We start from the raw sequence: 27,074 nt of genomic DNA, 5'->3' as shown, positions 1-27,074 counted from the left end.
GAATCACTTCAAATACAGCTCTGCTATATCTGTCTTCCCTGAACCGCTTCTGGGGTGCTAAAATGTGTGGGATTGTATGGAAGGGGGGGGGGGGGGGCTGCTGTATGAGATTGTATGAAGGGGGGGTGTCTTGTCGAATTATGCTGAGTGGGGGTAGTTGTGTGTGGGATTGTATGCTGAGACTTATTTGCATATTAATAAAATGCTGGATTTCAGTGCATCCGATCTGTGTAGTTAGTTTACTATGGGTAAAGGGACATTCACACAGCAGTATATAATCTCACACAGCAGTCCCCCAGTATATAATCTTACACAGCAGCCCCCAGCATATAATCCCACACAGAATCACCCCCTCAGTATATAATCTCACACAGCAGTCCCCCAGTATATAATCTTACACAGCAGCCCCCAGCATATAATCCCACACAGACTCACCCCTCAGTCTATAATCTCACACAGCAGCCCCCCAGTATATAATCTCACACAGCAGCCCCCCAGTATATAATCTCACACAGCAGCCCCAGTATATAATCTCACACAGCAGCCCAGTATATAATCTCACACAGCCCCTCCCCCAGCATACAGTCCCACACAGAATCCCCCCTTACATACAATTCTCAGCCCCTTCCCAGTAGTTACATCCACTTCTCCAGCACTGTCAGACTCTCTCAACCTCTCAGTGCTGCAGACCTTCCTACTGTTATAACAGAGCGCTCCAGTTTCCGCCCCTCGTGACCTAGGGATGTCACATGATATTGTGACATCAGAAGGTCCTTACAGAGTCTTCGAAGTCTGCCCTGCAAACAGAGCATGCACGGCTCTGTTTCAGACGATGTGCTCGTTCATGAATTAATAAAAGAGTCCGGTGTTCTACCAAAAATCCTTACTCCGGAAGTCACGAGGGGTAAGGTATTTTCACGAAGTAAGGATTTTTGTTAGAACACCGGCCATTGAATGGATGTAGTTCATCTGCGCAGGCGCGGCCCATGGAATCGCCAGGCAGCTGTGGCCGTAACTATGGGAGACCAAAGAACAACAATGAGGTAGGGGGGAAAGAATTTGATCAAGAAGGGTGGGAATTTGCTTATACAATATATTTACAAAAATGATCACTGGCACCCTATTAACAGATTAAACTGTGATCATTGTGATGGGAATACCCCTTTAATATATATATTTTTTTTACTTATTTTTTTTTTACTTTTTATTTAATAACTATAAGCCCCCTTAGGGGCTAGAACCTGGGATCTATTAATCCCTTGTTATTCACCCTAATAGAGCTCTATTAGGGTGTATAGGACTTCAGACTCTCCCTGCTGCCCTATGCATAGTACACACAGCAACAGGGATGTTACCATGGCAGCCAGGGCTTCAGTAGCGCCCTGGCTGCCATGGTAACCGATCAGAGCCCCAGGATTTCAATGCTGGGGCTCTGATAAGAACTGCCACTGCCACCAATGAGAAGGGGAATAGGACTGAACTTACTATTATTCCTGGGCGCCGCTCGGGTCGCCCGCTGTGGCACCCGGTATGTTCTCCCACTCTGCATGCTAATTGCTAGCATCGGAGCAATGGAGAGGAGACTGCCCTTTTTCTCAATGGGCATTCCTTCTCCCTGGCTTTAGCGCTGTCAGATCAAAGCGCAGAGCGTCACAGCCAGAGAAGGTGAGGTTTTTTTTCTCCCTGGCTGCGACGCTCTGCGCTTTGATTGGATAGCGCTACAGCCAGGGAGAAAGAACGCCCATTGAGAAAAAGGGCAGTCTCCTCTCCATTGCTCTGATGCTAGCAATTAGCATACAGAGCGGGAGAATATACCGGGGGCCACAGCGGGCAAGTGGAGCAGCGCACAGAAATAATAGTAAGTCCAGTGAGATCCCTGGGCTCTACATATCCTGATAGTTAGTTTACAATGTTTGGACCCATTCAAAGGTCCTCTACTATCATTGGTGGCTCCTCCTCCCATCTCTCTTCTTATTGGCAGCAGTGGCGTCACAGGGGGAGGGAGATAGTGACTCCTTCTCCCCTGTGCTGCTGAGGGAACATGAGCGCGCTGACAGCAGTGTGCTCATGTTCTCTGAGGCTAGGCTGCACAGTACGGCAGCCTAGTATCGATAAATGTCAAATCCCTGTATCGTATCGATACCGGGACAAAAGTATCGATTGGGTATCGATATTTCGATACCCGCAACAACCCTAGTTTTTAAACTATAAATTAACATTAAGCAATTGTATTGGTCAACTGATTGATGCAGGTCCCGGCTCTTAACACCCCAGGTGGACAGCTAATTTTGCCAAGGGAAGGGGCGTCCATCGTCCAGCAAAGGCATATCCTTGTGTAGAGTACATGAATGGCTCAGTTCTTTTTTAGAACATCATCCTGTTCCTGTTTATTGAAGGGGTCCTGAGTGAGGAACCTCCCCATGATGATTATAATCCCTTAATGCGATTTGATTATGTCACAAGGAGATAGCAATTCCATATTAAATAGGAACATCCTCTGTTTAAGACATGAAAATATATTCATGTTTATCAGGCCTAGATATATGTCTTTATTTGTTCTTTTCCTCCTTTTGTGCTTGCATGTTTCTTTTAAGTCCTATTGTTTTTTTGCAGAATGTTAATGTTCACTCCTCTACAGTTTGATTTAATTTTCCTTGCTCTGTTGACTGTTTTCGACTCTTCTGCGATAAAACTTGAGAAACTTTTCTTAAACTGCTTGCTTCAGAACCTGTTGCTTCGAATAGTTTGGCCATGAATCCCAAACCAGCAGTCCTAATGAAGTTGCCACCAGCAAAAACATATAGAACGGGATTAATGCTACTACTGAGAAAAGCAAGAGCTATAGCATTAGGTTTAGCAGACTTAACAGCGACTCTTAGTTTTTCTGATGAATACAATTCTCCTGAAACCTGAATCATATTCACCACATGGTATGGAGTCCAGAAGAGAGCAAAGATTACTATGATCATGATGACCAGTCGGCTTGTCTTATGTTTTGATTGAAACTTCACCGTACGTAACCTTAGTCCAATGTAGGCATAGCATGACACAATGATTGTGAAAGGTATAACAAATCCCATCATAGTTTCAAACATATATTGAAAGACTATGGGCTGGAAACCGCCATTTACTGGAGGATGCTCGGCGATGCAAAGTGGTACACCATTACTAGTTTTTACTGTAAAGTAAATTAGCGTAGGGATTGAAAGCAATGATGCTATAACCCATAGTGCAAGAACTATAATCCGGGCAGTCACCTTTGTCCTGATTTTCTGTGACACATAAGGTCTGGAGACAGCTAGAAAGCGGTCCATGCCCATGAAGGTGATCAGGAATATGCTGGTATACATACTCAAGCAGCTAATGTAACGACACATTTTACATATAACCTCTCCAAATACCCACATACCGGTGGAAAGTAGGTGGAGAAAAAGCGGGGCAGTGAGGAGGACAAAAATGTCTGCTATGGCCAGATGTAAAATAAGGATGCAGGTCACAGTACGCTTCTTCATTCGTGTCAGGATTGTCCAGATGACGAATGTATTTCCTGGGAATCCAATGATAAGGGCGATTGAGAGAATTGCAATGCCAAGACCGGAAGACGATTTAGATGTATCTGAACTGGAATTGGTAAATGCAGTGGAAATTGCAGCTGTAATGTGGAGAGCGGTCATCTGCTCTGTTACGGTGTACTGTCAAGAAATAAGAGATAAAAAAAATCATTGTCATTTTATAATTATTGCGACTTCCTTTCACCAAGACGGGAATGGGCATGCAATAGGTACTTGGGGTACAACAGGGCCTATACTATACCTCATATTTACTATACCACTGCTAATCATTTCAGGATTTTCTTTTGCTTTATCATTGCTGCAGTGCCGTTACAACATAACATTGCAGACCTATGCATAATAAATAAAATAAAAATAATAGCCTATTAATAACCAAACACATGAGCAATATGAGCTGGGCATAGCATTTCTACAATATGGATCCGCAAAATACAGATGACATACGGATGTGCTCAGTATTTTTTGCTGACCCATTGACTTGAATGGGGCCTCGGACCGTGATTTGCTGACAATAATCGGATATGCACTACTTTTTTGTGTAACGGAAATACGAAAATATGGAAACGGAATGCACACAGAGTACCTTTCGTTGTTTTTGCATACCCATTGAAGTGAATGGTCCGCAAAAACACCGGAACTGAAGCGGAAAGAAAATACGTTCGTGTGCATGAGCCCTTAAGGTGGATTTAGATGGGCCGACTGAGCGGCCGATTGTTAGGAAGGAAGCGTTCAGTGAAGGAGACCACGCATTTACATGCAGAAATCTCTTTCACTGTATGAGGACGAGGGATCGCTATAGCAATCCCTGGCCCTCATACAGAATAATGGCTTCTGAGTAGCAGGTCACTGTTTAGCACAATCTGCTGCTTAGAAGCCATGATCGGTGGTGCCTGTATGAACGACAGGATCGCCCGATCATCCTCACACTGGCCAGGTACGCCGATGTGGTGACATTGCACGAAATCTCGCGCAGGGTGATGTACAGTTTCTGCAATGAAGATGGCAGCGACGGCCTCTTTGAGCACAAATAGATGAGGGGAGTATGTTTTCTTTACTTTTTTCTGCGTTTCAGGGAAAATCAACTCGTTATCATGAAGCGCAAGGAAAGTCGGCTTTGCTGCAAATCACATTTTTTCCTGAAATTTGGATCTACGCCCTTTTCGGATACTACGATTTGCTCAGTACTAGTAAAGATTGTAGGTGATATGTAAGAAAACAGTATGGATCAGTCCCCTTTGAAGTGTCTTTATGATGTAGTTGAATCACTGATCTCACGACTTTGTTAGGGTGAGTGCTACATAGACAATTCTTGCATGTTAAAGGGGTTGTCCATCTTATATTTAGTGATGGGCCACACCCCCACTGATCAGCTGTTCAGTAGTAGCCCCGACGCTGGAAGCAGATGGTTCCGTCTACTTTGTAGTGGACTGAGTGTGTGACTGCAGCACTGCCTCCATTGATTGGTGGAGTGACTACATTGACCAATCATCATCTGTGAAAACAATTGGTGCATGCATCATGTACACAATTGGTGTGGGTCCAACGTTGGACTGAAGTTCTTTGGGCACACCAGAGGAAAAACTTCTGAGGGCTCACGTGTGTGGATAAGGGACCTTAAAGGGATTCTGTCACCTCGTATTCGGTTATAGAGCTGCGGACATGCACGGCTAGATCGCAGCACGCCTCCCTGTGAAGGAGCCCAGCACCGCCTATGTCCTCCGAATCTCCTCCTTTCGTCACAGTTAGATTGCCGTAATCTCGCGATGTGCGAGCTCGCGCATGAGCAGTTCCTTCCCTGAGGCTGATGCTAGCACAGGGAAGGAACACTATACGGGCACTGCGCATGCGCGAGCTCGCGCATCGCGAGATTACGGCAATCTAACTGTGATGAAAGGAGGAGATTCGGAGGACATAGGCGGTGCTGGGCTCCTTCACAGGGGGGCGTTGCTGGGCACCAGGAAGGTTCATACAGCCCCTTGGGCACCTTACAAGGCTGATTTACATCTTAAATCATCTTTTAAACAAAATAAAAGCACACAGCCCTATAGGACCGGTATATTGCGGACATGCTAGCGGCGATCTAGCTGTGCATGTCCGCAGCTCTATAACCGAAAACGAGGTGACAGAATCCCTTTAAGGGCCCTATTTTATTAGGGGTTTATTATTGTCAGAGCTTGGGCCCACAGGAGGACCCTCTGGTGGGCCATTTCGACCCTGCCTATGTCAGAGCTTGTCGTGTGCTATACTGTCTTGGAAAATATATAATTCTCCAAGACAGTATGGCACATGAGAAGCCACACAATACACGTCATGGTAAGTTTTGCATACCTCAAACCTGAAAACACATTGAATAACACTAACTCTGTGGTTAGCAACTGTAAAATCTAGACTCTTTGAGATATACTGTATCTTCATTACCATTTTTTGCTGTTTGTTGCTTAGTTTACTTGACTTAAAGGGTCACTAGAATTTTCACTATTAAACTTGCTGACATTAGCGATGTGCTAATGTCAGCTGCACCTAACTATGCCATTCTTGTGATTATTCATGCCCCCGTTACTGCAGAATTCTTACTTGTATAGTATGCAAATTAGCCTCTAGGAGCAGGGGGGTCTCCGTTCTCCCACCTTATTACACGCTCTCCAAGTCTTGATTGACAGGGTCAGGCAGCGTTCGCATCCTCCTGCCGCCCCTGTGGGCTGGGGAAATCTCGCGCTGTTCAGTATTCAGCGCAGGTGGGGTGAGGAAGCTGGCAGCCGGCGAGCGTCCTGCCCTAACAGCGCTTGCGCCTAATACTGAACGACGCAAGATTTACCCAGCGCACTGGGGCGGCAGGAGGATGTGAACGCTGCCTGGCCCTGTCAATCAAGACTTGGAGGGCTTGTAATGAGGTGGGAGAATGGAGTCTCTATGAGCAGGAGCATCGCCCCCCCTGCTCCTAAAGGCTAATTTCCATACTATACAAGTAAGAATTCTGCAGTAACTGGGGCATGAATAATCACAAGAATGGCATAGTTAGGTGCAGCTGACATTAGCACATCGCTAATGTCAGCTAGTTTAAGAGTGAAAATTCTAGTGACAGAAACCCTTTAAGAAACCATTTACGCTGGGTTCACACCTAGGCGTTTCTCAAACGCGCGTTTCTATGCGCGTTTTTGTCGCGCGTTTTATGCGTGTTTTTTTTCATAGTGAACGCGCGTTTGACGCGCGTTTGGGTGATTGACAGCAGTGTTGTCCAAAGAGTCTATGGCCCAAACGCGTGTCAAACGCGCCAAAAAAAGCTCCTGTACTTGTTTGAGCGTCGGGCGTTTTACAGCGCGATCGTACGCGCTGTAAAACGCCCAGGTGTGAACCCTTCCCATAGGGAATCATTGGTTCTTGCCTGTTGTGCGTTTTACAGCGCGTAGGAACGCGCTGTAAAACGCTCAGGTGTGAACCCAGCGTTAGGCTGAGTTCACACGAGTGTGACAGATTTGGTCCGGATGCGTTCAGGGTGCGTTCAGTTAAACTCGCACCATTTTGCAAGCAAGTTCAGTCAGTTTTGGCTGCAATTGCGTTTAGTTGTTCAGTTTTTTCCGCGTGGGTGCAATGCGTTTTGATGCGTTTTTCACGCGCGTGATAAAAAACTGAAGGTTTACAAACAACATCTCCTAGCAACCATCAGTGAAAAACGCATCGCACCCGCACTTGCTTGCAGATGCAATGCGTTATTAACGCAGCCCCATTCACTTCTATGGAGCCAGGGCTGCGTGAAAAACGCAGAATATAGAACATGCTGCGAATTTTAAAGCATTGCAGAAGTGATGCATGAAAAAAAACCGCTCATGTACACAGCCCCATTGAAATGAATGGGTCAGGATTCAGTGCAGGTGCAATGCGTTCACCTACTGCATTGCACCCGCGCGGAAATCTCGCCCGTGTGAACGCAGCCTTAGATGTAATAATCAGTGACATTCGAGCAATCTGATTAAGGACTCATGCTTTAACAAAAAGCAACAAAATATGTAAAAACAACAGTTTAGTCAACTAAATATGTAAATAAATTAATTAAAGCATTTATTATGTAAAGAAAGTTAATACAAGGCGCTTACTAATGTATTGTTATTATCCATATTGTCTCCTTTGATGGCTGGATTCATTTTTCCACCACATTATACACTGCTAGTTTCCATGGTTACGACCGCCCTGCAATCCATCAGCAGTGGTCATGCTTGTACACTAGAGGAAAAAAGCATCAGCCTATGTGCTCTGCCATGATCTCGGCCACCAGAGAGGCTGGCACTTTTTCCTATAGTGTGCAAGCACGGCCATCACAGAGGAATTGTAGGGCGGTCATAACCCTGAAAACGAGCAGTGTATAATGTGATGAAAAAATGTATCAAGCTAGCAAAGGAAGCAATATGGATAACAACAATACATTAGTAAGTGGCTTGTATTCACTTTCTCTACATGATAAATGCCATTTGCTGAAGTGACACAACCCCTTTAAGTAATGAATCTAGATTATATATTTGCTAACTATGTAGCCAACATCTTCATTAATCAAAAGTGTAACATAATCTTATATTTAAAATAGCATTAATATAAAAAATAATGATTTACATGGTACTTACATTTTTAGTCATCATGTAGCAGTCTACTGTGAACCTGGAGTATCCGGATTTGTGTGTCAATATTCATTAGCACCTGTGAAAAGACTGCAGACACTACTTCTCCAAAGTGTGTAGATGAGATTCTTTGCAGGATATTTCCACATCGTCCGTCAGAGTATTGCAAATAAAGCTTCCTACTGTTACCGCCTGTAACAGTATTTCCTTTTATAATACCCTATAATATTTCACAAGTAGCATTTACAGCCCATATTTAGACACATCTCCTGGGTAGGGCAATGATGCATGCTTGTCTGGAAGCAGTATTCATCAATATGTTTCTCAATAACCCCTCTCACCATTGGCATATATTTGAAAATATGCAGTAGGTACAATAATTGGTAAAAGTTAAAAAAAACAACAACACATATATAATAAAATCAGCATGAAAAAATAATTTGCTTTATTGCAAACATGGTGATATATTACAAAATTCACGATCAAATGCTATAACACAGATATTTTAGATAAATGGACAAAAAATTTTTTCTTAAATAAACTGATTTACATAAATCAATGAACAAAAAAAGCCACAATTACAAAAAGATGTCTGAACTGAGAAAACATGTATATTTTTTGAGAAATGGCACCTCTTGTGTTCATAAGGTGTGTTTGCTATTGCAGCCCAGCCCCATTCCCTTCAATTAGGGCTCATGCACATGACCGTTGCCTGTTTTGTTGTCCGCAAAACACGGATACCGGCCATGTGCATTGCAATTTTGCGGAACATAATAGAACTGTCCTGTGAAAATTTCCTTTGTGACAAATTACTTGGCTATTTTTTGTAAGCAGCGGGTTCAATGACAGGGAGCTGCGATAGCGCCGCCCCCGTCATTGTACCCCTCAGATACCTTGTTCATACAAAATTGCGGCATCTGACTGTACAAACAGTGTGAAATTAACATAAAAAAAAACATTACATCAAACTTACCGCATCCATTTGCGCGCGATGGGCGGGCCGGCCGCCGGCATCTAGCTTGAAGATCTCGTCCGAAATCACGTGCGGCTCGAGATTATGTCATCACACCGGCCGAGGGGGAGGGGGGGCGTGATGATGTAATCTTACTCTGCCTGGGATTTCGCCGAGATCTTAAAGCAAGATGGAGGCTGGCGGCCCTTTGGATTTCAGGATCAATGGATTTGCTGACACGAAGCAAGAAATTCGGCTTCTAGGCGAATTGAATAATTCCTGAAATTTGGATCGAATTCCATTTCATGGGATCCGATTCGTTCATCTCTAGTTCTATCCTAGGCCATAATAATAATAGTACATGTTCTATTTTCATTAGCCCTAAGGCCCCTTTCACACGAGCAAGTTTTCCGCGCGGGTGCAATGCGTGACGTGAATGCAAAGCACCCGCACTGAATTCTGACCCATTCATTTAAATGGGTCTGTGTACATGAGCGTTGTTTTTCACGCATCAGTTCTGCGTTGCGTGAAAATCGCAGCATGTTCTATATTCTGCTGGGCACCAGGAAGGTTCGTACAGCCCCTTGGGCACCTTACAAGGCTCATTTACATATCTCTAAAATCATTTTTTAAACAAAATAACAGGGGTTAATTGTGCGGATCACAGCCCCCTGTAAGAGATCGGGTGGTGCCAGGCAGCAGGGGGCAGTTATAGACACAGTTCTTAGTATATTCTAACTTGAAATGTCCCCATCAGTGTTAGAATATACTGTCGGATCTGAGTTTTCACGATATTGAAAACTCAGATCTGAAAAAGCTGTTATGCAGACGGATCCGCACTGAACGGATACCATCGTTTGCATTATAGGTGCGGATACGTCTGTGCAGATACCAGGAGGATCCGCACCGAACGCAAGTGCGAAAGTAGCCTTATCCTGAAAGCTTCTAATTTTAAGCAGAAGTATTTATTCCTTCCAATGATTGCTAAAACTTGCTGGACCAGAGACCAAAGCTGTACACTGCTTAGATACAAGTTATCTTCAGTAAAGGAACGTTTTAACTTCTTCATGTAAGGGTCTGGACATCATTTCTTTTGCAAAATTTCTCTATTACTCCTACTATTACTACACTCAAATTAATTGCAAGTCAGCCAGGAGCCAGGTGTCCAGCCGTACCCAGGTAGGAGACACCGTTGACACAATTACCACTACTCTACAGAGACACTATAGGCCATTACACCACTCTGGCATTCCTAATCTAGGACGTGCGTTATAATACCTTGGAAGGGCCCTGGGATAGTACCCTGTGCACACTGCAATTGGCGTCACGACAAATACAGAACATTAACTACCCGTATCCTGGCCATTGCAGACACACCCCGGTCTATATAAAGTCTCACATCTGAGAATGCATATCAGGGAAAAAAACAATCCAAGTGGAGAAAAAACTGCCTGTGGAGATCAGATACAGGAATGTGTGAAGACACAGATCTCGAGAAGGGTACACAAAATTATTCTGCATTGAAATTTTACAAGAGCACATTAGCCTTCATAATTCTTAAATGGAAGACGTTTGACAGCCAGAACTCTCCCTAAAGCTGGCTGCCCCACCAAACTAAGTGACCAGGGGAGATGGGCTTTGGTAAGAGAGGTGACCAATGGTAAATCCAATGGTTACTCTGGCTCCAAAGCTCCAAAGATCCTGTGTGAAGATGGGAGAAACTTTCAGAAGGTCAGTCATCACTGCAGCATTTCACCATTCTTGGCTTTATGGCAAAGTGGACAGAAAGACACCTCTACCAGGTAAAAGACACATGAAAGCCTGCCTGGAATTTGCAATAAATCCCCTATAGGACTCTCAGACTGTGAGAAACAAGATTGTCTGGTCTGATGAAACTAAGATTGAACTTTTTGGCCTCAATTCTAAGCATTATGTGTGGATGAAACCAAGCTCTGCTCATTGCCTGCCCAATACCATCCCTACGGTGAAGCATGTTGGTAGCAGCATCATTTTGTGGGGCTTTTTTTTCAGCTGGAACAAAAATACTGGTGAGGGTTGAGGTAAATCTGAATGGAGCAAATTACAGAGATATCCTTAATAAAATCTGGTCCAGAGTGCTCTGGACCTCTGACTGGGCCAAAGGTTCACCCTCCAACAACACAATGGCCCTAAGAACACAGCCAAGACAACAGGGGAATAGCTTAGGGTCAACTCTGTGAATGTCCTTGAGTGGGCCAGCCAGAGCCCTGACTTGTATGATTTGTGTATATGCTGTATATGATAAATTGTATTTTACAAAAAATAAGGATCTATCCACATGGCCATCTTAAAAATTCTTAATAAGAAATAACTTATTTGTGCCTCAATATGCAATCTAGAGGCAATCGGAGGTAGAGTATGAGCTCATAGATTTCTAATAAAACAATCAAGCCAAGTTTCATCACATTCCAATATTACAGAAGTATGTTTCCCTAGTAGCATTACTTCTAGGAGAGAATGTAGAGCTTTGCAGAAGAACCATACCGCAGCACATGGAGTGGTTATGAAACCATAATGCAGTTCTACTGTAAGGCTCTGTGCCCTTGGCTTTATGTGGATACGACTAAGATTTATTTAACTTAAACATAAAAAATAAACAGATATTGAAAAATATCACAAGCAATCATTTGTAAAAATCCTGCATGGACACAAAAAAATAAGTTTTTTTACTGAAATCACAGGACATTTTAATCCAGGTCAGTAAAATTAAAGGGAAATGGTGTGATGGCCCTATTCTCTAGTGTTATCTATGTTACATTTATTCAAAATTCAGCTGAGCCTCAATAGTATATTCGCATTACATCACTTCATAACGAGGCAGTTCTGTTGCATTCAGTAACATATAGTACCTGAAATGCATTTTACACTCCATCATACAAGTAGCTTTAAACACACGACTTTGCACCTATAGCACCTAAAATAATTATTGACACTCATCTAAGCAGATCAAAAACTTCATTTGTTCACATTGTCCAATTCCATTAACTCACCTTGACTCTTCTGCGAGAACATATGGGGGACTTTGCGAAAATTATTGGAATCAGAGCCAACACCTTCAAAGAGCCTGGCCATGAATTCTGCTCCAGCAGTTTTTATAAAGTTGCCACCAGCAAATACATATAAAATAGGGTTAACACTGCTACTAAAAAATGCAAAAGCTGTAGCATTAGCCCTTGCGCTTTTAGCTGCTACTTTAAGTTTTTCTGATGAAAATAGTTCTCCTGACACTTGCATTATATTCACAACTTGGTATGGCAGCCAGAAGAGGGCAAAAGTAACTACAATCATGATGACCAAATTACTTGTCCTATGTTTGGTTTGAAACTTTGCAGTACGTAACCTAAGTCCAATGTAGACATAGCAGGATATTATGATTGTGAATGGAAATACAAAACCTGTCATCAGCTCAAAAAGATATTGAAAGATCACATGTCCTGTAGAACTATGAAAAGGTATGCACAGCATCTTATGTTTAAAGGGAATTACTTCCCGGTAGAGTGGCATGGGAATGGCTAAGAGAGATGCTATCAACCATATTACAAAAACCATATTGCTAACAGCTGGTTTAGTTCTTATGGTTAGAAAAGCTATTGGTTTTGAGACAGCAAGAAATCGGTCTATACTCATTGAGGTGATGAGGAGGATGCTGGCATACATACTCAAACAACTGATGTAATGGCACAACTTGCAGATAATATTCCCAAATGCCCATGTACCCGTAGCTAGAAAATGGATAAACACTGGTGCTGTGAGGATGACAATGATGTCTGCAACAGCTAAATGTAAAATGAGAATGCAGGCAACAGTCCGCTTCTTCATACAGGCCAACACAGTCCAGATGACAAAGGCATTTCCTGGAAAGCCAATGGAAAAGGCAATAGAGAGGATTGCAATGCCAAGACTGGATCCAGTGGTGTGGTCCTTCGTGACGTTTGTAGGGGTCATATTGGTAGTCATTATCAGTCCATCAATTAAATTCTGTTAAGAAAGATAAATGTCAGTTATTATATTATTTTAAATTATATTTAATGTTTCACCGGTCTATATAGATCAAACATCATAAAGATAAGAATCCACCTAAAAATGGCAAGAAGGTATGCAAATGAGCTTTAGCAAGCTCTGCTTTTAATACCACCAGGTGTAAGATAGCTATCCTATAAGTCAATCTTTGACCCTTTAAACAGGCATTGACACATGACCTTGATGATAATTAACCGCCTAACACAGGATCGCGGTCCGGAGGCGACTGTCTCAGGCAGAGTCACGCATTGGTGCGACTTCCTGTGAACGCACTCACACAGGCACACATGCGCGCGCGTTCACAGGAACTGCAGGTAAGCGAGTGGATCTACAGCCTGCCAGCGGCGATCGTTCACTGGCAGGCTGTAGATGCGATTTTTTTAACCCCTAACAGGTATATTAGACGCTGTTTTGATAACAGCGTCTAATATACCTGCTACTTGGTCCTCTGGTGGTCCCTTTTGCTTGGATCGACCACCAGAGGACACAGGCAGCTCTGTAATAAGTAGCACCAAGCACCACACTACACTACACCCCCCCTATCACTTATTAACCCCTTATTAACCCCTGCCCAAAAAAAAAATCTTCTATGAACTCGCCATGCCCCTCATTGAATACCTTGTGGTGTCTTCTTTCCAAAATGGGGTCACATGTGGGGTATTTATACTGCCCTGGCATTTTAGGGGCCCTAAAGCGTGAGAAGAAGTCTGGAATCCAAATGTCTAACAATGCCCTCCTAAAAGGAATGTGGGCCCCTTTGCGCATCTAGGCTGCAAAAAAGTGTCACACATGTGGTATCGCCGTACTCAGGAGAAGTAGGGCAATGTGTTTTGGGGTGTCTTTTTACATATACTCATGCTGATGCCAACTTTGTATAAAAAAATGGGAAAAGTTGTCTTTTGCCGAGATATTTCTCTCACCCAGCATGGCTATATGTAAAAAGACACCCCAAAACACATTGCCCAACTTCTCCTGAGTACAGCGATACCACATGTGTGACACCTTTTTGCAACCTAGGTGGGCAAAGGGGCCCACATTCCAAAGAGCACCTTTAGGCTTTCACAGGGCATTTTTTACACATTTTGATTTCAAACTACTTCTCACGCATTAGGGCCCCTAAAATGCCAGGGCAGTATAACTACCCCACAAGTGACCCCATTTTGGAAAGAAGACACCCCAAGGTATTTCGTGATGGGCATAGTGAGTACATGGAAGTTTTTATTTTTTGTCACAAGTTAGTGGAATATGAGACTTTGTAAGGAAAAAAAAATCATCATTTTCCGCTAACTTGTGACAAAAAATAAAAAGTTCTATGAACTCACTATGCCCATCAGCGAATACCTTAGGGTGTCTACTTTCCGAAATGGGGTCATTTGTGGAGGTTTTCTACTGTCTGGGCATTGTAGAACCTCAGGAAACATGACAGGTGCTCAGAAAGTCAGAGCTGCTTCAAAATGCGGAAATTCACATTTTTGCACCATAGTTTTACCCAAACCATTTTTTTTACCCCCAATTTTTTTTTTATTAAAGACATGTAGAACAATAAATTTAGAGAAAAAATTATATATAGATGTCATTTTTTTTGAAAAATTTTACAACTGAAAGTGAAAAATGTCATTTTTTTGCATAAATTTCAGTAAATTTGAATTAATAACAAAATAAGTAAAAATGTCAGCAGCAATGAAATACCTCAAATGAAAGCTCTATTAGTGAGAAGAAACGGAGGTGCAATTCATTTGGGTGGTAAGTTGCATGACCGAGCAATAAACGGTGAAAGTAGTGTAGTGCAGAATTGTAAAAAGTGGTCTGGTCATTAAGAGTGTTTAAGCTAGGGGGGCTGAGGTGGTTAAGCCAGCATCTCATCTGCAGACAGCTGTTTTAGGGTGATTGTCCCTCATTAATGCAGAGCAGAGAGTCCTGGTTTAACTGAGTGAGAGGCCTAAGTCAGGATTCAAGGGATACTACAGTAGATCTTCTTATGGAAAACGTCTAATCGGCATGAGGAATCTTAGGCAGCACTCTCTGGCCTGGACTGATGAGGAACAATTACCCTAAAAGAGCTGTTGCAGATGAGATGCTAGCTTAATTATTATCCAAGTCATGTCTCAAGGCGTGTTTAAAAGATAGAACATTGACTTATAGGATATCTACCTTACATCTGGTAGCATTCGAGGAAGAGCTTGCTGATAGCTTATTTGCATACCATTTTCTCAGAATTCCAGAGGTGCAATCCCTGGCCTATAAAACTCCTTTACGTTGATAGGCACTCTCCTTAACCCCTTAAGGACTCAGCCCTATTTCACCTTAAGGACTTGGCCATTTTTTGCAAATCTGACCAGTGTCACTTTAAGTGCTCATAACTTGAAAACACTTTGACTTATCCAGGCCATTCTGAGATAGTTTTTTCGTCACATATTGTACTTCATGACACTGGTAAAATGAAGTAAAAAAAAAAAAAAAAAAACTAATTTACAAAATTTTTTGAAAACTTTGCAAATTTCAAAGTTTCAGTTTCAGTTACTTCTGTAATACATAGTAATACCCCCAAAAATTGTGATGACTTTACATTCCCCATATGTCTACTTCATGTTTGAATTATTTTGGGAATGATATTTTATTTTTTGGGGATGTTACAAGGCTTAGAAGTTTAGAAGCAAATCTTGAAATATTTCAGAAATTTACAAAAACCCAATTTTTAGGGACCACTACAGGTCTGAAGTCACTTTGCAAGGCTTACATAATAGAAACCGCCCAAAAATGACCCCATTCTATAAACTACACCCCTCAAGGTATTCAAAACAGATTTTACAAACTTCGTTAACCCTTTAGGTGCATATAAAGCTATTGTAATGTTCTGCCGTGCCAACCATTTTCTCCAGTCTCAGGAAACTTCTAGCAGCTTGAAAAATGTAGCAACAGTGACCCACGCCTGCATTGCGTGCGCATTAAGCGAATATAACATTGCCGATTTTCACAATCAAGTGAATAATCACAAATTCTCGAATTCGCCTATTTATTACGAATATTCGCCCAAATATTAGTGAAATATCGCAAATTTTGCCCCTGCCGCTCATCACTAGTGAAGAGAAGATGTAGGCTTCCTGGCCCAGGACTAGGTCTTAGGCTTCCTGGCGTTTCACCTGACTATAGTGTGTTCAGTCAGAGGAGGGTGCAATGGATAGACTGTGAGAAGAATACTTCAGGCCTCATAGTTTGGACTAAAGGCTCATGCACACAAACGTATTTTCTTTCCGCTTCCGTTCCGTTTTTTTGCGGACCATATGCAGAACCATTCACTTCAATGGGGCTGTAGAAAATACGGAAGTTACTGCGTGTGTATTCCGTTTCCGTTTGTCCGCATGGCCTTTCCGCAAAAAAGTAGTGCATGTCCTATTATTCAAAAGATAATAAGCAGGTGGCTCACTTTGATTTGCCACGACAGGTGCACAGGTTCAAAAAACACCCCTTGGTTCTAATGGATATATATGGATTGGATAGAACCGGCACTCAAAACAATCAGATTGTGCGTGGAAATAAATTAAAATTATTTATTAAACAATAAACGCTTAATAAGCTATATTCTGTGTACATCAGAGTAAACTCATAAAAATGACATAAAAGGCATATAAAAATAAATATCTCTGATATAGAGAAATCTTAAATGTTGGGCACAGCAAGCTGCATCCGTGTCCCCCCAATTGGGTAAGGTAATTAGATCGCAGACGTCTGTGACAAAGCAGATTAATGTATTTGAAATATATTCAATAGCCTATATCCCACATAGTCCTAAATTTAGGGTAAAGGATAGAAGATAGTCAAATATGGTCTGTATATTGAACCATGAATGGATTGTCCAGCATCAGATAACAGTCTCAGATTCAAAGTCACTTGTCCAGCACGTCTGTAATCACAGTGTCTGTGCCGTCTCTCATGCAAAGAATCGGTATAGTTCTACTGAACTTGATGTTACTCACTGTGTCTCCGTGTAGGCTCACTCGGTTAGGTCTGTGGAGGGGTTTCTGCCGTGGCGTCCCACGCTTTAGCCTTTCTCCGCTGTATTTGTGTCGGGTCCAGTTTTTAATGGAATCCCGTCTCTACTCTCGTGAGAGACCTGTGTTAGACCTGTATTAGCTATTTCAGCTGTTTCGCTTCGGTGAGTCTTACAACACTTACTGATCTTCTATAGGTGGATGTGTTCTCTCCGTCCTTTTAGTACATGGCCATGTACCGCTGAGATGATTCTTTCACAGGTAATACGCCCAGACGCGTTTCGAGATATCTTATCTCTTCCTCAGTGGGTATGACCTGTGAGCACTGCTCTTGTGTTTGATATACTCTCATCTTAATTAATTGATTCCTTTCACCTGTTCCAAGACTTGTGTAAGAGCATGGAGGATTTGCTTTTCATTAACCTTTTCTTTTCCATATAGTGTTTCTATCTTAGAGTCCTCTTTCAATGGCATTAATTCAATGGTTCAATATACAGACCATATTTGACTATCTTCTATCCTTTACCCTAAATTTAGGACTATGTGGGATATAGGCTATTGAATATATTTCAAATACATTAATCTGCTTTGTCACAGACGTCTGCGATCTAATTACCTTACCCAATTGGGGGGGACACGGATGCAGCTTGCTGTGCCCAACATTTAAGATTTCTCTATATCAGAGATATTTATTTTTATATGCCTTTTATGTCATTTTTATGAGTTTACTCTGATGTACACAGAATATAGCTTATTAAGCGTTTATTGTTTAATAAATAATTTTAATTTATTTCCACGCACAATCCGATTGTTTTGAGTGCCGGTTCTATCCAATCCATACATGTCCTATTATTGTCCGCAAATCACGGTCCGAGGTCCCATACGGTCCATGAGCGGGCCATATGTCCCAGAGCGGCATACATCGTGCGCACGGGAGCGCATCGGGCCACCCACGGGTCTATTGTCCTGCATTTATATGATATTATAAGTGCGGGACAATAGCCCCGCGGGCAGCCCGATGCGCACAGTATCATAGTAACCTATAATGCTGTGCGCTCCTGTGCGCACAATGTATGCCGCTCCGGGTCATATGGCCCGCTCACGGACCGTATGTCTCACAGGGCATAAGGTCATGTGCATGAGCCCAAAGACGGTGTACCTCCTGTGTAGACATGTTCTGCAACCTGCTGTCAAGTTAAAAAACAAACTGTGAATATTTATCTCAGTCTCCTGCCTATCAGTTCACACTCTAACACCAAGGAAACCCCACCTATTACCAGACTGAAAACGCTACACACGGTGTGCCCTTGGGGAACTACTACTTCCATTGTCCCAAGTGCAACTCCCCTTGTCATTGCAGTATCTATCTATCTATCTATTTATTATCTATCTATCTCTGCAAAGGCAAAATATACAAAGAATATTGCAGTTCTCCAGAATACACAGTATTCTACTGTATGCTGAGTGTAACTTGCCTGGATGAAAATCCTCTCACCAATCAGCAGTTCATTAATAACAAAACAGCAGCTATCTAAAGAGCTCAGCATCATTGTAATATAACAGAGCATACTATTATCTGTCTATCTATCTATCTAGAAAAAAACTAGAAAGCAAATAATCCAAAGATACAGTAGGTACTAATTCACGTAGAAAAAACATTAGAGAAATATCAAGGCTAACGTGATAATTAAAAATCCCTATATTATATTGAATGGCTAAGGGTACAGAGGTGCCCATAATTAAAAACGTAATGCCAAATAGCTATATACGGGACAAAGCAAGCTCCCACGAAAGGCTTAAAAAATATATACTGAAGAAATTATAATAATGACAGGGATCTGATGGGGGGAAAAACTATACCTATTTCACCCTGGATGTTTCTGAGCCCAGGGTGGCCCCCCGATGGTGGAGGTTCCCAGTCCCTGTTCCTAAATCTATTAAATCCCTGTTACAGCCCTATATATGACAAGATACATAAAAAATATAAATAAACCAAAAAATTATTAAGTTATTCCAATGCATTTCGCCTACACCTGGAGGTTCATCAGGGGGTGATATGAAGTAATGATGAATATAATGCAACAAAATGGAAAATATATGAGTATATCTAGGGATAAAATGAAAATTAAGAAGGTACTTGTATATCTCATAAAGGAAACAGGTTCTTGTCAATAACCAAAGACAATTACCTCTCCCAACTGGTTCAGGACCCAACAAGAGGGACGGCCATACTGGACTTAGTATTAACCAATAGGCCTGACAGAACAACAGGCGCGCAGGTTGGGGGACACCTGGGAAATAGTGACCATAAAGTAATAACCTTCCAATTATCATTCAAAAGAGCGTTTCTACAGGGAGGAACAAAAATACCAAACTTCAAAAAAGCTAAATTTAGCCAACTAAGAGAGGCCATAGGCCAAACTAAATGGGATAAAGTCTTCACAAATAAAAATACAGCCACAAAATGGGATATCTTTAAAAGCATCCTAAAATCTCATTGTGAGAGGTACATACCGTATGGGAATAAAAGGTTAAGGAACAAAAAGAAACCAATGTGGATAAACAGAACTGTAAAGAAAGCAATAAATAACAAAAAGAAAGCATATAAAACACTAAAACAGGAAGGTAGCACGGAAGCTCTGAAAAACTATAAGGAAAAAAATAGAACATGTAAAAAACAAATAAAAGCGGCCAAACTAGAGACTGAGAGATTAATTGCCAAAGAGAGTAAAACTAACCCTAAAATATTCTTCAATTATATAACTGTTAAAAAGTATAAATCTGAAGGTGTTGGCCCTTTAAAGAGTAATGAGGGGGGAGTCGCAGAGAGCGACGAGGAGAAAGCAAAGCTGTTAAATATTTTTTTCTCCAATGTATTCACTGAGGAAAATAAACTGTCAGATGACATGCTGAATGTTGAAATAAATTCCCCATTAAAAGTGTCCTGTCTGACCCAGGAAGAAGTACAACAGCGACTTCAAAAGATTAAAATAGACAAATCGACCAGGACCGGATGGCATACACCCCCGTATCCTAATGGAATTAAGTAATATCATAGCCAGACCCTTATTTCTGATATTTGCAGATTCTATACTGACAGGGAATGTCCCACAGGATTGGTGCATGGCAAATGTGGTGCCAATATTCAAAAAGGGTCCAAAAACAGAGCCTGGTAATTATAGGCTGGTAAGTTTAACATGTGTTGTGGGTAAACAGTTTGAAGGTTTTCTGAGAGATGCTATGTTAGAGCATCTTAACGGAAATAAGCAAATAACGCCATATCAGCATGGCTTTGTGAGGGATCGGTCATGTTAAACTAATTTAATCAGTTTCTATGAGGAGGTAAGTTCTAGACTTGACAGCGGCGAATCAAGACGGTTGTGTTATCAGTAACGGAAGAGTTTTTGCTGGACCCTGCCGGATCAAGCAAAAACACTAGTGTGAAGGTAGCCTTAGTCCTATCTAAGTGAATGGGCCTGAACTGCAATACTAGGCATGTCCGCTATACAATGTATGGCACTGTGCTTGATAAACTGTGAGGAGGCTGCAGCACTCTCTGGAGTGCCACGGCCTCAGCTGATCACTGGGGGCCCTAGGAGTCGGATCTCTCTGATCAGATATTTATGACCTGTTCTAGGCATAGGACATCAATATCAAAATCTCGGACAACCCCTTTAAGTACCCCAAGGTAGATAGCCTTTGGCTGGGAAAGATTAGAGTGTATGTGTGCTGACCATTTAAGAGGTGGAAGAACCTACATACAGGAAGAGAAGCAGACAAAAAGCAGGCCACAGTCTGCAGAGGAACAACCAGAGTTACTTCACACCACAAGCTGCAGAGGAACAAGCAGAGTTACTTAGGCTACTGTGCTTGTCGGGTAAAAGGGGAGGGACACAGACAGGAGTGGAGACATATGACATGAAATTTGAAGCATGGGCCCTATTTGAAGAACACCTTGACTAAATGATGAGCTGATTGGCACAGATCCAGAAGCTGAAACCCCTGGAGCAAGCTGTGTTGCCAGGGGGTGTCGGGAATAGGAAGAGGTAATAACAGCTTGGGTGGCTTGGTTCTGGAGACTTTATTCTAACAACAGATGGTGCAGACAAGTGGTCGGGCACATCTTTTCGAAAAGTAGACCAACCGTAGTGGTGTGGTAAAAGGGCTAGTCTTGTGAATTCCTTGATAACCAGACAGTTTGGAGTTGTGCCCCCAAGCTAGTATACTTCTCCTCTGTGCAGGTGGCATGAATGTCTTCCCAGGAGGAATGTCTTTGACCAGGACAGGAGCCACAGTGATCAAGCGAATGGGATTGACATTGTACTGAGGTTCCTTTTGTTGGTCGGAGAAATCAAATGACCGAGACAGAGAATCCGTCTTGATGTTCTTCTCAGCTGGATGAAAGTGAAGTTCAAAATTGTAACGAGAAAAGAAGAGTGCCCATATAGCTTGGCGTGGACGCACACGTTAGGCCATCTACAGATAAGCTTTTTGTGGGCCCCTTCCAACAAATAACACCATTCTTTCAAGGCAAGTTTTATGGCCAGAAGTTCTCTACTCCCTATATAATAATTCCTCTCAGTAGGAGCTTGGAAAAAACCTGCAGGTAAACATCTTGCCCTTGGAGCCTTTTTGTAACAAAAAAAATAATTGTCTTGAGACATCAGGATGGTGCATAACAGGAGCTAAGGTAAAGGACTTCTTCAATCGGATGATAGCAGCTTCAGCCCCTAGAAATCGCTGAATGGTGCAAAGACCCTGAGGGCATGACCAGTGCATCACTGCAGTCCGCTTTTCATGGTTCCAACCCTGTATTAGAGATAATGTATCCCAGGAATGGCAGAGAAGACTTCTCAAAGATGCATTTTTCATGTTTGACATTAAGTCGATTTGTCTCACTTCAGCAAATAGCATTTATTACGTAGAGGTAGTTAATAGAAGCCATTTACTAATGTATTGTGATTGTCCATATTGCTTCCTCTGCTTGCTGGATTCATTTTTCAATCACATCGTACACTGCTCATTTCCATAGTTACAACCACCCTGCAATCCAGCAACAGTGGCCATTCTTGCACACTATAGGAAAAAGCACTAGCCTCTGGGAACTCCCACGGTCTCAGGCACCAGAGAGGCTGACGTTTTTTCCTATATTGTGCAAGCACGACCACCACTGCTGGATTGCAGCGGAGACACAATGAATGTGACCTTGGACCACTTCTGCCCATGCATCTTGAAGTAGATCAAACACTGATTCAGGAAGCCACGACAAGTATTTGGATCTCCACTGTTGCATAGTGGCAGAGGAAGTTGCATGTCAGTGACACTCAAATTTAGGTTCACGGGTACTGAAACTGCAGAGGTAGCAGCGACTGGCGACCCTATAGTAGCTGGAAGGGAGATGGCATCCAGGTGAGCAGTGATATTATGCATGAACTGCATCAGGACGTCCTGGTGTTCATTCTGATGTCTTATCTTACAATTGCTGTACAGCAGAGTTGGGGTGAGCATACGGGTTCCATGTCATGAGTGTACAGTCATGAACCACCAGGTGTGGACCCACAGAGCCACATGACCAACCTGTTCTACAGCTCAGGTAATCTAGGTCAGCAACAGGAGAGGCGAGACTAGGCAGATAAGGATTAAACAGGAAGTGAAATCCAGAATGTTATCATAGGTCAGGAATGCAGGAACCAGGGGTGCACCACCAATGAGGTGAGGTTGAGGCGATTGCCTAAGGCAGCAGCAGGTAGGGGCAAGAGGGGGGCAACAGAAGTGGGAGTATCTATATCACAGTGGGCACAGTATGTGGCGCTATATTACCCTCTATGTTTTATAGCGCTGTATGTAATGTATTCCAAGTATGTCTTTAACAGTAAGGCCGGAGGGAAGGGGTTAGGTTAAGAAATTGTCATTAGGGGGTTGAGGCGCAATTTTAGTTTTTGCCTCAGGCAGCGCAAAGGCTAGGTGCACCCTTTGCAGGAACACAAGCACAAACGACAGCATCCTTTGCAGAACAAAAAGACCTTTGACGCTCAGGCACCTGGAAAGAGGGCTGGACCACTTATATAGGTGCGGGATGGGTGGGATTGGTCACATGTTCGAAACCTGTAAATTACAGGAAGTGAGGTGTGCCGGCCCTTAACCATGTGCTATAGAGAACAGGCTAGAGGGCATTCTGTGTTCAGGGCTGGAAGGAAACCATTGAGTGGATTCCAGGAAGGACGACATCTGCAAGGACACAGCCCAGGACAGCGGCAGTGAATGGGAAGATACTGGCAGCAGATCACCTCAGCTACCTGTCCCGTAATAGAGCCAGACGCGGACAATGACGGAGGCGGCCAGAGAGGACAGTGCTCGCCCCAACATGGAGCCTGGGACATTCGGTGGTGAACAGGGGAACATCAGGGGTCAGCAAACACTGTTACAAAGATGTTTTCTGTTAGTATAATAAAACTGTAGCTATCATTATGACAGCTCAAGATAAAGATGTTCACAGAACAGCACTGCACGTATTAATGTAATGTGTGATGCTCTAATTAAGTCGCTCATCCCCTTCTGTTTCTGGTTGCAGTGAGAAATTCTGTGCTAAAAGTCCAAACAAAGGAGGAAGTTAAAGGGCTTTTGTCACCAGATTTATAGCTTCGTTGTCTGGCCCACGTAGTCGCCGGCAGTTCTCTTCCGTACTGCGCCTGCATTGGATACTGACGCGCACAGCACAGGTGCGATACATTACTAAAAGGCAGGGCCAGGTGTGATGATATTTTCACTGCCTGGCCCTGTCAATCAATGTGCAGAGGGTGTGGCAGTTGCAGAGCGAGCAGAGCCTCTAGAGGTAATGGCAGCACCCTCGTTGGTCCTAGAGACTCATTTGACGATGGGACCAACAGAGACGGCTTCTGCTAATCAGAGCATAGAGTGACTTCAAAATAATGCATGCAGAAAACCATCCACCTGCTTTTTGTAAAAAATAAATCAATACACCCCCCCCCACAATATACATAATGGCTGTCAATTTGTGATAAAAACTCTTTTTGATGGTAATGTCCCTTTTATATGGTACCTATGCATTGTATTCAAGGGAAATATTACAGACCATGCTACATATGCAGTATAACATATACATCAAATGAAACAACCTATTACAAAAATCATATCGTTTTCAGAGACGTTTTCCTGTGTGTGGTCAGTGTTACTGCATATGTGAAATTAATAAGTTTGTTATGCAGGTACAGTGATAAGCAAAAAAACAAATTCAAGTATTGTTACTTACTGCCTCTGACATGGTGTATCCTTCTGTCAGGTACTTATTACCTATGGAGTAAAAGTAAGAAAACATAGAAATCAGAAATGAAGGTGCATTTGTCCTCTCTAGCAATTATTCCCACAAAGTCTGCAAAGACTTGTAGTATTAAAGAGGTTTTCTTTGATATTGGTAATATACTGTAATTAATTATCGTTTTCACAGAGAAACGTAAAATAAAAAATAAAGGGGGTCATTTACTAACATATATATACCACTTTTTGGTGTACATATGTTGCAGATTGTGGTGCTGCAATCTGCGCCTTTTCCCTACTCATGACAGGTCTAAAAAAGGGGGCTTGCCGTCTCATTTATCATTTTCTATAACTCTTTTAGGCAAGGGAGCTGGCGTAGGTTTAGACAGGAGGCCGGTGTCACTACCAGAGCTTTGAGACGTTCTCACAGCTCTGTGTCTCCACCCCTGTGATGATGTCACTTAGAGCTTGGAGGTGTTCACACTGTTCTGTTTCTCCGCCCCTGTGATGAGGTCGTTACTCCCAGCTGTTCCTCCTGCGTTTGATTTCCCTGCCTTTAAATCACCCCTCCTCCTATTGCAGGGCGTGGATTATATTTCTCATTTCAGTTGTAGCTCTGGCTTGAGTATCTTCACTTGTAAGCTATCAGTTCACTGGACCTGTGTTCTGCTGCAGCAAGCACTCCGGATATTGCCAGCTGTCCTTGGATCCGTCTTCTCTGCGGCTGCAGCTCCTTCAGCTAAGTGTGCAGACATTGTTGTGTACCTGGTTATTTTCTGACTGGATCTGAGGTAGCCACGGTTCCCTCCATATACTGAGCAGGGCACCGGTGTCCGTGCCCCTTCCACTATTGTAGGGGTTACAGTGGTCATCAGTCTTAGGTACGCGGGCATGCCTCGTTCCACCATTTGGATCCGGGCATGTGCTTTAGCAGCGTAGGGAGAGCTTTGAGGGTCTGACAGGGTTCACCCTTTATCTTCCCTAGTTTGGGTCCGGTCAGTAGCTCTTTTACTGTGTATGCTCTTGTTACTCTCAAACAGCCGTGACAGCCGGTGCCTCTACATAAAACTTTCTCAGGGGTGTGTCCTTTCTACTGCAGCTCATGGCGTTTGAAGGATGGAACTGAGAATGTGCTTCTGTCTCAGTGAGCAGGACAGAGAAAAAGAGCACGACTACAGATGCACTATACAGATGCAATTACAAAAGTTTTCAGATCCAGGTACTGGTTTGAAAACCTCTTTAATTCATTTTTAGACCCCTTGATATTCATATTACAATCTGCATCTAGTTTCAGACTTTCATTGACCAGATCACTGCCAGTAATAGATGCTGATCTGTGCTTCCAGGATGCTGCTGTCTTCTGCTGCAAACTGTCTTCTGTATGCTGTTCTCCTTATAAACAGCTTGTGAGCCATTCGCATTGGATCTTCTCCACACAAATCTTCTCGCGTACAACCTTCTGCTATTATGTCTATGACAGAGAGAAGGGAGGGGGAGAGCAGAGAAATCTGTCAGAACCAGGAACCATGCTCCGACATATTGAGGGGGACTTGCACCCACCCAGTAGAAGCAAAATGGTAGGACATTTTCTAATGAAGACTATTTGAAAGTTGCTTTTAGAAAATAAATAAACAATTAAAAAAAATCAGTGCAAGGGTGACCATAGCTGTAATGATCAGCAGGTGTGGAACTACTGTATAAAACAACCAGTTTGACTTTGGGCTAAACCTGAGGATGTTATCCTGACTGTCCCCTGGTATTCATCCTTTAACTCCTATACAGGAACCTGGACTTTGCTGCAGGGGAGCCTCCAGACCCCTATTTCCTGGAGTAGTCCCATTGTGATTGACAGTTGACCCACGAAGATCATAGACAGCAGTGCAGAGCACTGAAAAATCTCCGGAGGCCTCTGCTGGAGGGCAGAAAGGGACAAGTGGGACCTGACCGGCAGGAAGTAGCAGGGTGAGTGAATTGGTACCCTTGCTCGCCCAGAGGATAAGGGCAGCGGTGACAGCCTTTAATTAATAAACTACTTCAAGAATCTATTATTTAAATAACTTGCCAGTCTCACTCAACTTGATGGTTAATGCGTTAAAGGAGTTGGCCACTTTCTGGTTATTGTTGACCAATGTGTTTGTGAGATGATTATATGGCACTTACTAATATAGACTTTGCTAAAATTCTGCACCATTTTCTATATTTCATAGGGGGCCCCCTTGTTTAGAAAGTCTTTTGTGCTGTCCGCACAAAAGTCCTGTCCATAAGATGGAGACAAATCACCTCCATGTGAGGTCTCCTCCATTCAAATACACTGCACCTACCATCTGTACTTGTTCTCTTTGGAGTTTAGCACAGGTGCAATGTGTTTGAATGGCAGAAACATCACATGGAGGTTATTTTCTTGGTTATATGACCCTCCATCAGTGGCCATCTTATGGACAGGACCGTTGTGCAGATAGCACAAAAGACTCTGTAAACAAGTGGGCACTCCTTGTGAAATTTAGAAAATAGTGAAGAATTTTAACAAAAGTCTATATTAGTAAGTGCCATATGATCATCTCACAAACACATTGTTCAACAATAACCAGAACGTGGACAGCCCCTTTAAGTAGCAAATGGC

General features: G+C 42.8%; 2 protein-coding genes across 3 annotated transcripts; both read right to left on the bottom strand.

The window, feature by feature from the left end:
- Window positions 1–1,941: 1,941 nt before the first annotated feature.
- On the bottom strand, window positions 1,942–8,320 carry LOC122933337 (leukotriene B4 receptor 1-like). The gene is made up of 2 exons (XM_044288287.1): window positions 8,186–8,320; window positions 1,942–3,692 (listed from the first exon to the last, which is right to left on the bottom strand). The coding sequence occupies exons 1-2, from the start codon at window positions 8,198–8,200 to the stop codon at window positions 2,625–2,627; spliced, it is 1,083 nt and encodes a 360-aa protein (XP_044144222.1). The 5' UTR covers window positions 8,201–8,320; the 3' UTR covers window positions 1,942–2,624.
- A 2,847-nt stretch (window positions 8,321–11,167) lies between these two features.
- On the bottom strand, window positions 11,168–25,162 carry LOC122933324 (leukotriene B4 receptor 1-like). Of its 2 annotated transcripts, XM_044288276.1 has the most exons (3): window positions 25,114–25,162; window positions 24,450–24,490; window positions 11,168–13,148 (listed from the first exon to the last, which is right to left on the bottom strand). In XM_044288276.1, exons 2-3 carry the CDS (start codon window positions 24,459–24,461, stop codon window positions 12,126–12,128), a joined length of 1,035 nt encoding a protein of 344 aa, XP_044144211.1. In that variant the 5' UTR covers window positions 24,462–24,490; window positions 25,114–25,162; the 3' UTR covers window positions 11,168–12,125. The 2 variants fall into 2 exon arrangements, with proteins under 2 accessions (XP_044144211.1, XP_044144202.1); XM_044288267.1 differs by lacking the exon at window positions 25,114–25,162 and having other exon boundaries at window positions 24,450–24,849.
- Between the last annotated feature and the right edge of the window lie 1,912 nt (window positions 25,163–27,074).

Source organism: Bufo gargarizans, chromosome 1, assembly GCF_014858855.1.
Source record: "Bufo gargarizans isolate SCDJY-AF-19 chromosome 1, ASM1485885v1, whole genome shotgun sequence".
NCBI lineage: Eukaryota > Metazoa > Chordata > Amphibia > Anura > Bufonidae > Bufo > Bufo gargarizans.
Note: the sequence above shows the minus strand (reverse complement) of the source record. Positions and strands in the feature narration are given on the sequence as shown.